Here is a 12,896-nt window from a genome sequence, read left to right as displayed (position 1 = left end):
TATAATACTGTAAGTTTGCATCAGAGTGGAGATGGAGAATGGGTCAGGTTTGGGTTTTCCAGACTGCCGTTAGGAGTTCAGTGGATTAGTGAAACGAAGCATTTCAGCCTCCAGCAATCCCAGTACAAGTCCCTTGAGTGTACTTCTGCTTTTTCTCTCATACCATTCCACTGTGTAACTGTGGAAGAGGTGACCCTCATTTCAGACTGTCACAAATGACAGTGTTATAGTGGGACGATGAGTGGATAGGAAGGAATAACTGAATATTGCCATGTCAAAGCCAGATACAGTCTGCTGCACTAATCGTTCACCTCATAAGAAAGGCCATCTGATGTGTTACAGCAATTTTGTATTTGTTCTGTTCTTAAGCAAATGTTTATTGGAAAATGTTAGATGATGTCTGTCTGCAGTGACACTAATACTTACTTCTTGGCCAGTGGCTGTCCATGTGAAAGAGTTATTGCAACTGTGTAAATTCCAGAAGTTCCTATGTGTCACATCTTACTTGGTGGAAGTCAAAGACAGTCCCCGGCTTGTTTATTACCCAAGATATGATATTGGAACAGCTGTTTAGTTTAAGGCCCAGCTTGGGTAGACACTGGACCAGTTGTTTCTGTAGATTTGTTTTATATTGCTACATAAATTGTGAGTTATTTTTTATTTTACTGCTTTATTACAACATTTTTATGAATGGGCAAAGAGTCCAATCTTGCCCTTTTAAAACTGTATATTGCTGCTTTTTGTAAATTTACTCAAAGGCTGCATATATTGAAGCTCTCAAGACAGACAGTCGAATAGAATGGTAACAATTCTAGATGCTCCCCAGTGGCAGAGTTCAGGCTGTTTGCCTGTGGGCTGATGTGGAGTGAATGGCCTTAGAGGCTCTAGGCTGGTCTATGTGTGGCCCGGCTGGTCCAAGTCAGCAGTAATGACTGGCTTTGGCCAGCATGCCTGTTAATGTGAATGGGGTTACTCTGGGCAACACCTTTTCAGCTGGGTCCTATGAAGTCCCCAGTATGGTGGTCTTTGTCCACACAAGGGCTGTCCTCTCAGCAAAAAGGGCTCCTTTTTTGTGAGGACTATCAACTGGTGATGGATTATACCCACCCCCCTTTATTCATCCGGGCAGACTAACAGACACGGATGCATGCAAACATACACACACACTCTTGCACATATATACAACCACAAAGACATCAAAAGTTTTGCAAACACTTCAGCACATTATCTTACACAGTTGTGTCAGAGATGGTTAAATGCAATGTGAGTACACCTGTCTCAGGTGTACTCATAAACTGTGAACATCATATGCTTTCACACTGTTAATTTATTGTCCCCTTTACATCATTCGGTCATGTGGGTGAATTTTCCTTCTGGTTTCTCTTCTCTCCCGGTCTTCACTTACGGTTTCACCACCAATTCGTCGACTTCTCTCTGTCAATATTCATGTCTCCTCTACTCTCCTTCTCCCCTCTTTTGCTGAATCTCAGTGTCATGAATGCAGGTAGATGTTGGCAGCGTGCAAAGTTGTCTGTGTGGTCCATCTAATTACTCGCCTAGTTCCTGCAGATTTCAAGCAGGTGAACCTGAAGCCGAGATAATGTACGAGGAAATCCCAGTCAAAGGAACTGACCAGTAGTTTTGTGGTGGTCTATGGTCCATCTCCTTTTACTGAGAGGGACGACATATGCTGCTTTATTGGGCTGCTCTGTGTGGCACCAAGCAGGGACAAAACAGACAGCTATGTCATATAGGTCTTCTGGCTTACAATGCATTAATGTTATGTGCAGGAAAAGTACAAGTAAGCAGGTGGTGAGAGTTTTAACATTATATGACACTGGAAATATTTTAAACGGAAGATAATATATTGTCATCTTCTGCCTTGTGTCATAGTCTCTCTGCTTCTAGTGTGCCTCATTCAGTGCTGGTCTTTTGCGAGCACAACAACGGACTATTCCTCTTGTGGGAGTGAACGCCCCCACCTCTCTCAAGGGGTCAGCCACTTACCCAGGCTGACACAGTAACCTCCAGACGACCTTTCGCTTTGCCAAATGTTATGCCTGTAAACTGCGTGAACTCCATCACGGCACAAACGATGAGGGAGAAATGGGGCTTTCTGTCGGAGGGAAGGCTGGTTTAAAGGAAACCCTAGTTGTTCTAGTCTGCTTTGTGTGCTCATGTTGTAAATACCTCTGTGTGACACATGCATAAGCAAGTGGCAGTGTGTATCCGTCTGTCTTTTTGTACATGGGTGTGTGCACTTGTAGACTGAGTGCAACACAGGAAAAAATACATGAATAATACATGACAAAATATCCTTGGTAATTCTCGGGCTTTTAGTTTGAGGTGACTGACGCAGTGACAGAGCCAGTCAGCGCGGGGATCTTAAAGGAATAGTGCAACATTTTGGGAAATGCGCTTATTCACTCTCTGCCTTTTCATTACCACGAGGTTGCCAGGAATTCATTGGAGACACTGGAGAAACATTGGAGACTACAGGAAGTCGTTTCTCCCCGCCAAAAAATAGTCCCCGCACATATCCCCCATAAAACCACAGCTCGCCATTTTTACTTCTGGTACAGATTAAACAAATGAGATATATAACATGTTCATTAGTGAGGGTCAGCATTGTTAGCAGACTGATTTTGTTAGCTTTGGACAGAGTCAGGCTACCTATTTCACATTGTTTCCTGTCTTTATGCTAAGCTACGATAACTGGCTGCTAGCTCCAGCTTCTTATAGAAAGGAGAGATATGAGAATGGTGTGAATTTTTGCATGTAAGTCTCTTCAAGTAAGCAAGTCAGCTTTTTTCCCAAAATGTCAAACTATCATTTTAAACCATTACTGACATCCAAGTATTTATAGTCAGTTAATTTCTCATACTTTTCTGTGCTGTAGTATGGTCCTTTTATTAAACATGTAAACACTCAATGTGGCCTAACAATTTTATTACAAAGAAGAAATATGGATTACTTGCCTGAATAGCAGGCTAAGCTATAGCTTTAACCTCTAGCTGTTGTTTAGCTGTGTGCTGTTTTTTAAGATTCAAAAAATGAATGTTAAGAATTTTTTTCCCCGAGTGTGATTATTATAACAGGGCATCTGTACCACTGGAAAACCTGCTCTTACCAAAAGTGTCAGTGTTTTTTTTATCCTGAGGACATTTATATCAGAGTCATGGTTTGAGGGGTAAAATGTGTGTTTGAGGGGTGGAGGGCACAAGAGGTCCCCCAGATATGCTGTCATAACCCATGCAGCCGCACTATTTGCTATGGGCCTATCGGTAGTGAAGGCAGCACTTAGACATGTTTGTACTCTACGCCCTCTATCCCTCTCCCTTTTTCCCCAGGCACCATGTCACTCCAGGGGCGGACCAGCACTCCCTGGCTGTGCCCAAGTCCATAACACCAACTAACCCCCACCCCCCCACACACACACCCCCACCCCACCCCTTACTACCCAGCACCACTGGGGTCAGTGTGCCCTCGCCCCCTCACTCTACAGCGCCCACGGTCCATACCAACACTGCCCTCCAAAGAGAAACAAAACCGAACTGAAAAGAGACAAAATGGCCCCACGCTGCTTCCCCTGTCAAAGCTCTTGACAGGCCCAAGCAGAGGCCCCCAGAGGAGGGTTCAGTTGAAGATGATGACGACGGAGATAACAAGTCAAGTTGCTGTGTTACAGCACAGTTACACTTTGGCCCTTGTTTGTCCATTTGGTTATTCAGAAGCATCGCGGAGCTAACTGATTCCCATGCATGTCATGTTTAGTATCATGACATACTATCAAATGCTGTTTTACATCAGTCTGTGGAGCGTGAAGGGTAAGTGAGGAGCTGGTGATTCAAGAGAACAGGAATAAACATTCCATTAGGTATTAAAAAAAAAAAAAAAACTTGAAATATTGTCAGCTAATCAATTTCCTGTTTGGACATGCTCACTTTTAATGAAATTCAGTCAGTTATTAGTCCCTTCCCATTCTTCCAGTGTTTGGGAATATAATTACACTCAAAATGCTTACTCATCTCTCTGCCTGCCTGCTGCCTACTCTGTCAGATGCATTAGCCATGAAGCAGAAGAGATGAGGAGCCTGTGTCTGTATCTGTCTATCTGTCAGTCTGCCTGACTGTGTGCACGCCTGCCTCTCAGATTATCCTGGATCAGGCAGCAGGTGACATGACGAGCAGGTGACCATCACCCAATTACCAAAAAGAAACTTGAGATGAGCCCCAGTGTAGTTTTGTTTCTTTCTACTCCTCTCTCACTCTTAGACTCTTTTTATTCCACTCTTTTACTTTCACATTTACACTATTTGCAAACGGCGCACACATCAACAGAACAGTGTAGAGTTGGAAAATTTACCCATTCTTACATGAATAAGTTTAAATTGATTAATCAACAACATTATAAGCTACTAAAAGTGAGGAATGCTTGGAGGAAGTCCAAAATTCCCCCGACAGAAAATAAATATATTAACATTTGTTTGACAAAAAAAAAAAAATCACGAGTGAGAAACAATTAGGAAGATGATTGAAATAATGATTTTTTTAAACTCTAAAAATGACAAACTCTGAGGGATGGAAACTTCCCCAGTCAACAGGTTATTCTTAGGGCAAGGCCAGGGATCGTGTTGCACTCTTTGTTACCACAAAAAAAAAAGGAAGGTAGAGCTTCTTCTCGCTTTTGTTAGGTGCAGGTGGGCTAGAATTACCAAAGTGATGGGATTTATGCCGGGTTGTTTCTGCATTTTTTTTCTAGCGAGGTAGCGGAAGTATTCTCTGAAATTACCAGCGTAAATGTGATGATAGTTTGCTTCTCCAATAGAAAAGCACATCACCTCATTATGTGGGTTTTGGTGTGCTGAAGTTAATACTAGTTCCTATAGCTTCAGCAAATTATTTCCCACACAATGCAGTGTAACTTTAGAGCTGTGAGGGATTACGCCACTGGGAGGTGATTTAGCTTGGTTTAGTGACTGGATAGACCAACGAGTCTGGGAAATTTCTACCAATTTCGTTCTGCTACCATTTTGACCCTTGGCTGGTTGTAGAAATGGGACTGGAAATGGAGGACATTGACCTGGTGTCATGGACAGACGTCCACATTAGTTTACAGTGGCTGCACTGCAGCTGTGCTGCTCAGGGAAATGGAATTGGCAAAAGGTACCACCTCTAATGTGACCACTGTCCATGAACACTGGACATGTGGTACCTAAATCCATTTAAACTATATGCTTCAAAATTATATTATTTAGTTGTTCTTCATCAATACAATAACAGGGATTTTGTAGTCATGCCTGACAGCATATAGCCAGATTACTTAGTCGTCATTTCTTCCGCAATTGTAATCACCTCAGCTTAGTTATACAATGTTTAGTTTCTCTCATTTCAACGATTTAATAGATTTTATAATATGCTGACCAAATTACAACAATGATTGTGTTAAGTAGGTGTTTATGGTAAATATCGTGTCACTTCCATGAGCATATTCCAACATCGGCTAATCTGATTGGAACAGCCAGACCAGCCGTCATGTGTTCCAACAAGGTGTTGGGTTTCCCATAGTTCTAAGCTGTACAGTGACACGGGCCATTTGAAAGTGTGGCTAAAACTCTATGGAAGAAATGACTCGTTAAATTAGCACCTAATACTCCAGTCATTAGCAAGCCGTTACCACCAGTGGAATGCCTTTGATGGCACTGCTTTGTGTGAGTGGGTCCCTTGTAAGCTCCAGTTGGGAAAATTGGTCCATTTGGATCTTGGATTATAACACACTTGCATAACATTGCTATATACATAACCAAAGCATAACAAAAGAAAAACATTAAAACTGTGATTTGTTGGCTTTTCTGACCTATGAAACATTGCTATATGTGGAGATTGTAAACGTTCCAGTTACAAGAAGCATGAAACGCCGTATTCCTTAAGAACCGAGTCTTTGGGGTGTTTAGTAAGCTGAAGGGAATTGTGCATTGTGGGGTGATATTAGTAACCCTCTTAGGCAAAGCTAGTCTGTGGGCCGGCCCTGAGGGCTCATTTCAAGTGCTTAGCACTCGTTTGGAGCTTTGTCACCCCTCACCCTGTTGCCAGCATGGCCCCAGCCCCTCTGGCTGTGGAGCGGAGCTGGACCATAGACCTTTACCCCTGCCCGCCACCAGGGAGGGAACATTGACATCACAAGTCTAACACACACACATTTGCCCACACTTACTCGCACTAACACTGTGGCACACATCCATTTTCACAATACCCCCCTCCACCAGTGCATCACAGCCAATGGTCTACTTTCCCGCCGTCCACTCCCATCCAGCACCCCCCTCCCTCTCTCTTATTTTTTCCCTCTTTCTCCACCCTCGTGAAGGTTGCCAGGCAGCAGAGAAAGACTTCACACACACATACACCCCACTATGCCTCTGAGGGTTTTCCGGATGTCCTTGTTTACATCATGGAGTGTGCAGGTCGTAGGGAAGTAGACTCAGAGCCTCCCTGACTATGTCTGTCTAAGTCCTCCACTGACCTCCATTCATCTGGTGTCAATGCAAATGTTCATGGCAGCTCCTCAGTTGGCCCATCACTGCTAAAACAAGTGCACTGCACTTACCTCATATTTGGGTGTAAATTTCAAAATCAGCTTAAAAAGGAATCAAAAATCTTTTTCATGGATTGTCCTCATCCACTTAACTTGCGTTGACACTGTTGTTTACAGTGGAACTGAATTTAATCTAAGTTCTTATGGCCCTGGTAACCAATAACTGTTATCATCTCTAATAGTGGCTGTCACTGATGTGCGGGATGGTTGCTGACTGTTACTGGGCTGTCTTTTCCCTGTGTGTCAAACCGATCGATTGGTTTTGTCTGCGCCTCCCTCCAACTTTGATGTTACCATTGATTGTTCTCATCTGCCCCTGAACTCAAAGGTTAGAGGAGCTGAGCTGCACTTCTGGATTGCTTTGACCTTCGCTCTGCACATGCTCAGTGGGTTCACAGAGCCCAGAGCCAAGCAGGCACGGTGTAGCCAGGACCGTGGGTGCGTGACAGCCAGACAACGGTGTGATGTCTTTTTTTTTTTTTTTTACTCACCCACTGAGGATGATGTATATGTGATTGATTTTTCTCCTACCCCTCTCTCTACCGTGTTTCCGCTGCAATGCACTAAGCAGGACTGAGTCCAGGCTTGATCAATGCATTGTTTTTCTTTTTCAATCACACTTGAGTGAGCTGAAGACACGAAAGGTTACACAGGTGAGGTTTGGCAGGGGTGGAAGCAGAGCAGAGCTTCTGGAAGCCCCCTCAAGGCCAATATATGAGTTTGCATGGATGTTTGTGTGTGCCTGGGAGAGAGAGTCAAAGAAAGAGTTGCATACAAATAAAAAGCAAACAAGTTTATGTATGTCTTGAACTACCTCTTAGTTAGTTAGTTAGTTAGTTAGTTAGATAGTTAGATTATTCTCATTTGTCTTATTCTTTTCCCAAATGGGAATCTTTCATCTTTGGCTTTGTAAGTCCTGTGTAACCTTACCTTTACCATCTTGCATTAAATTATAGGTCCCTCGCAGTGTCTCAGTGCTCACCTGCTGCAGATAATCTGCTGGGCTGCATGAAGACCACTCCTCTTGTTTCCTCTACTTGCCTGACAAACTGTCCACTGACACACACACAAAGGCAACATGCTCAACACAAAAGAGACCACTTGAGCATGATGCGCCTCCAACCCGTCAGCCACAGTAGCAGGAGCACGCGGCTTCATATCAGACACGAACATCAGTGATGTAAAAACATTTTGCAGGTCAGACTCAGGTGTTTCAATTCTCCCAAAAAAACAGTATTAAGCAAAGGAAGGAAGTAGTCTGCCCTAAAGGGGTAAAGAGTGTTGCGTAGTCCTGAATGATCTCTTAGTAATGACGCTGTTAAACCCTATACCCAAACACCTAGTCATTAAGAAAAAGATAAGTATCTGTGGGAGTGGAGGGGCTCTCCTAAAGCTGGATGTCTGGAGGGGGTAAGGATGTGGCGGGTAGGGAAGGTTTAGAGGGCTGGGGTGGGGTGGGGTTCGGAGCACAGGCTTTGACCAGTGGGTTTCAGATGTCATGGCAGATTCTTTCAGTGGCAAATTACAGGGTTTAACTTCTCTTGTACCCAGTATGCCTGTATTCTGATTTAACTTCCTCGATAGACACTCGAGCAACATGCTACTCAACACCATTGTCGGGTGCACACTTGACTCTGGAGACACTTCACCTCCTCTCACGCTCTCAGCACCTCTTCAAGACTTTGTTCATGGAGTGCCACTGGCGGCCTTTCTTGCGGCTTCAGGAGAGAGCAGAGCAGTGTAGCCCCTCTTAAGCTTTGTAGTAGTTAGCGTGTTGGTGTTAGGGGGCTTTACATGAGTGGCCCTTTGTGCTTTGAGTTGGCACAGGGCAGCTCTACAGATAAGCTTTACTGTGAAACAGCTAAAAGACTTGATTCTATTGACTCTGGTATTAACAGAATTTAATAATCTGTGTTACAAACACAGTAAAGCAATCAACACAAGTGAAAACACACCCAGATCCTGCATGCACATTTGTGTCTGAACACAAACTTTCTCTTACCTCACTTCATAAATGCATGCTGTAGTGTCCCATACACAACTGCTCAAAGCACCCCTACCTCTCTCTCTCTCTCACACACACACACACACACACACACACACACACACACACACACACACACATATTCCCTGTGAGCTGTAACAGACCTAAAGCTCTCTGAAGCATTTAGCAGCACGCTAGCAGGTTTACTCCACGCTGCCAGTGCTGAGGGGAGTGGTGAAGCAACTAATGCAATTTCAGCCCAACATGGCTCTCTGTGAATAAACATCACTGGAGTGTACCATCTACTGTATGTTGATCCACTGTAGTGCTTTCTTTTTTCTCCATACAGGCTGATCTAATACTGTGCCCCCCCCCCTCCCCTCTCTCTCTCTCTGTCTCTCTCTCTCTCTCTCTCTCTCTCTCTCTCTCTCTCCCCCTTTCTGTAGAGACTACATTTGCCCCCAGACTTATCTGAGACGGTGAGTCGTGTGAGCAGGGGGGAGCTGGCAGGAGGGGCCACAGTGGCTTCAGCCTGTGGCTCTGGCACTTCCGGCAACAAACACCTGGACTTCTAGAGCTCCCACACAGTCGCCACGGGCAACCCACACCTGGAACACTGCAGCGTTGTCCTCTTTACCACTGTGACCAGGTTGTTCCCTCACCCACATAATGTCAACCGCGATAACCCTGCCAGCCATTACCACCTGCCAACTGTCCCAGCCAGGGGTGAAGATCTAAACATCCACAGTACCTCACCTCATAACGGACACATTTCATCCTACATTTCAAGTCCTTTTTTTTTTGTATAAACCTACAGTACACTCTACAGTTTCTGTTTACTCTGACAGCGGAGATTTGCACATGTCAAACTGTCATGAGAATTTCATTTTAACTTAGGAGTTAAAAAAAAAGTTGCAGAAAAAAGTGAGCCCTGTGGTATTTCAAAATGTTACATGAAGGTATATGATTGGCTTTGTGACTTGAACGTAACCCAATTAAAATCCAAGATGGAGGGTTTGTTTAAGATTTGGTACATTGTTGTTTTTGTTTTTCTCTGCCTCTGGGGGGTTTGGTTACATGTAAAGTGTAATCATGAAATATTTTTTAGTCATTACAGACTCTCAGTCTTGGCAGACATTAAATAATTTACATGCATTCTCCCAAGCTCAGCACTTACTTTATGAAACAAGTGGCTTCTCCTGCTTAGCTCCACCATGTACAATAGTCTGAAAGTACAAGTTTTTTTCTAGTATAATGCAATGAAGTGTGCTTTTGTTGAGTTAAATAAAAGAAAATAAATACTCGGTGCACAACATATGCTTTACTCAAATTTTGCTTGACTGCGACTCAACACCTGCTCTGAAGGGAAAGTTGACTACCTGTGAGACTGTGTACGCGTGTTATGAATGACTGATCTCTGGTCTGCCTCACTGGTTTCAGGTTCGAATAGGGATGCCTCCATCTGACCCTGAGACTGTGCCGGTGAATGACGTCTACCTCCAGTAAGCTGGAATGTGGGCAGAGGGTAGGAGAGCTGGATTTGGGCGCAGGCTTCACACCTCATCAGGCATGTTTGCTGGATGAGCTGCTTTGCCATGACAAGCCCAAAAGAACAAATTAGGTCAAACGGTGACATGGAGAAACAGAGAAAAAAAAAAAACATGAAAAATTAAATGTTTCATTTTTTGTTTTCCTCAGTCTGCTGCTGATGCCAGTTTGAATATTTTTGACTGTAAAAACTGGCAGTATTGGTAAGCATCTGCAACACGTGTTGGGAGAGGGTGGTGTTATCTGACAGTTTCATGCATGAATGGAGTGATCTTATATCGGGTGTATGAGAAAGAGAGATGACGTACACAGGTCACTTACACAGGTGAACGAAAGCTTGTGTTGTCAAGATAAAAACTGTTCTCCAAGTTCTTGTTGTCGAAGAGTTGACATATTTAGGGTACAGTTCTAAGGTAGATTAAAATAGAATACATTCATTTTGGCGTTTGTTTATGTTGCCGTACGACTTGTATGTCTCTTACACTTCCCATGTCTCTGTGTCACATGGTGCGGATTCACTTTTTGTTCAGTCAGTTCAGAGCGTGAATTCTTTTTTAAGTTTTATAATGTCAGTTTCCCATATGCCACATATTGTCATGTTTTCAAGTACATTTAGAACTTAGTGAATTGATGTCAGTGTCTTTACTTACATGTAACCAAAGGTATTATGTTAAACGTGGCTGCGCAGGTTTTTTAATATGAAAATAACAACAGCATTTAAAATAGGACTTCTTATGCCTGATCGACTGTGTCCTTCCTTTAGATAAAGTTGGTTATACGTGGTTTGACAATGCTGTGAGTTATGATTAGCCACACATGCTTCTGTAGTAAGTATGAATAAGTAATTCAGGGCACCAGGAAATCTCTATAAAGTTAATCCTCTGAACACAATAACACTATTAGAGAAAGTGGTTTTCTCTCCTAGTAGGATTTTTTTCTAAATAAATGATTATATGTGGCTCTTCGGATGCTCCTTATTCGCCTCGCCTCACCCAATATTTCTTTTGCATTGCCCAAAGCTCAATAATTGTTTATGTTAATAAGTTTTGAGTTTTATAATCATAACATATTTAAATCAGGTGGAAGAATATGTCAGTATTACATACAGTTCTTTTTGTTAAATAACTTGAAATCTGTGAAAGTAACACATAAGATGAACATCCAGTGCTGTTGGCACATTTTACAGGACCTACTTCTTGAAAGTCTGACTTGGCTTGGAGCAGTGAAAATATGATTTTATAACCGTGTTTTTGGCAGTTGCTGCTTATGTCCTATTGACTCCTTACCAAAGCCGTAGTTGTTCTCCTACAGTTGCTTTAGCCGAGGTCTTACGGGTTCTATTATTAAATGACTCTCGCATCTCATTCATGCTGTTATTCATGTAACACAATGTAAGCCAATATTTTTTGCCCACACTGAATATCTCTCTCTGCCAAATTTGGTTTAATAAAGCAGACCTATCTTCAGACATGTTGTGTTACAGATTACATAATTAGGTGACCGTATCTGTCAAATGCACTTTACAAAATACACACTATTATTTATTATATTTACAATGATGAGGGAAACGTTACTTTGTGTTGAAGCACGCACACAAAGTACACACTTGACTGTTGACACTAAAGAGGAGAGTATCAGCTTCTGTTTGCTGCTGCTCTAGATTTCCAGGTCAGAATTAGTTTCCTATTAAACGACTGATCAAAGTGTACAAAGTTCTGAGGAACTTTTACAGAAACTTATATATTGCCTAACTTTGTTCCAAGCCAGAATTATATTCTAAAGCTTTTTATCCCAAAGCTGTGTATTATTTAGACTTCCACTAATTGCAGTCTTTCTTGCATTTTGAATTTCTTTTTCATTTTCTCTCCGTAATTATTAATGTTCTTCCTCGGTCTCGGCACGTTTGTCTAGCTTGTTCTCCCTTCCCCTCCCACTGCTCGCAGAACAGTATTCCTCCGTCTGCGTGATAAACTGGATTAAATGAATAGAGAAATTGCATTAGCCCCAGTAAGAAAAAAAAATCCTCTTAAAAATCTGATTAACCTCAGATCCTCAAAGTTCTGATTGGACTATTAAATATTGAGTGAGACGTGTAAATTCAATTTACCAATTTAGCGAGATATTTGGTGCTGCTACATGCTGAGTGAATGTTACCTGACCTCACTCTCCTGGACATCCTTTCCTTTTAGATAGCTCTCTCACTCACTCTCTCTAACACACTCCTTCAAATCCATACACACACACACACACACACACACACACACACACACAGACACAACCCCCCTGCTGAGGCAGCAAGTGAAGCAAAATAACTCACTCTGCCACACAATCGCTCCTCTGCCTCGCTCTAGGCACTGGCTGCTTTATTCCATGACTTTTTTTTTTCTCCTCTCTGCTCCCTCCTCGTCCTCATTGGTTCTGTATTTTTTCATACCATTGTAACTCTACTAAAACAAGAGCCAGTGATGGTGAATTGCTTGACCTTTCTCGTTGTGTGGTGGTGTTGTGCTGTGTGGTCTGTGTCGACTTGGTTCAGCCCCATACATCAAGAGAGGTTTGTTATTTTGGACACCTTTGTTCGGTGGGAATTGGAAGTGTTGTATGTATATTACAAGCCCTTTTACTGGCATTTGTCAGCATTAGATTTACAAAAAAAGAAGTTAAAATTTGCAGCAATGAAAATTAAGAAGTGCCTCTACTTGCTCAGTAAAGACTGACACTGTATTAGACACAGCATTGAACAGGCAAAAAGGCTTTCTTTAAGACACAATTT

General features: G+C 42.6%; 1 protein-coding gene across 2 annotated transcripts in view; it reads left to right on the top strand.

The window, feature by feature from the left end:
- The window catches only part of elp4 (elongator acetyltransferase complex subunit 4), a 54,014-nt gene extending 43,797 nt beyond the window's left edge, over positions 1–10,217 (top strand). For both annotated transcript variants that reach the window (XM_022742954.1, XM_022742946.1), the window contains exon 10: positions 9,022–10,217. In XM_022742954.1, the coding sequence (XP_022598675.1) occupies positions 9,022–9,150 (129 nt within the window). In that variant the 3' untranslated portion in view covers positions 9,151–10,217. The remainder of the gene's footprint in view (positions 1–9,021) is intronic.
- Positions 10,218–12,896: the final 2,679 nt, after the last annotated feature.

Source organism: Seriola dumerili, unplaced genomic scaffold (assembly GCF_002260705.1).
Source record: "Seriola dumerili isolate Sdu_G_001 unplaced genomic scaffold, Sdu_1.0 BDQW01000003.1, whole genome shotgun sequence".
Taxonomy (NCBI): Eukaryota; Metazoa; Chordata; class Actinopteri; order Carangiformes; family Carangidae; genus Seriola; species Seriola dumerili.
This window is presented reverse-complemented; position numbering and strand designations above follow the sequence as displayed.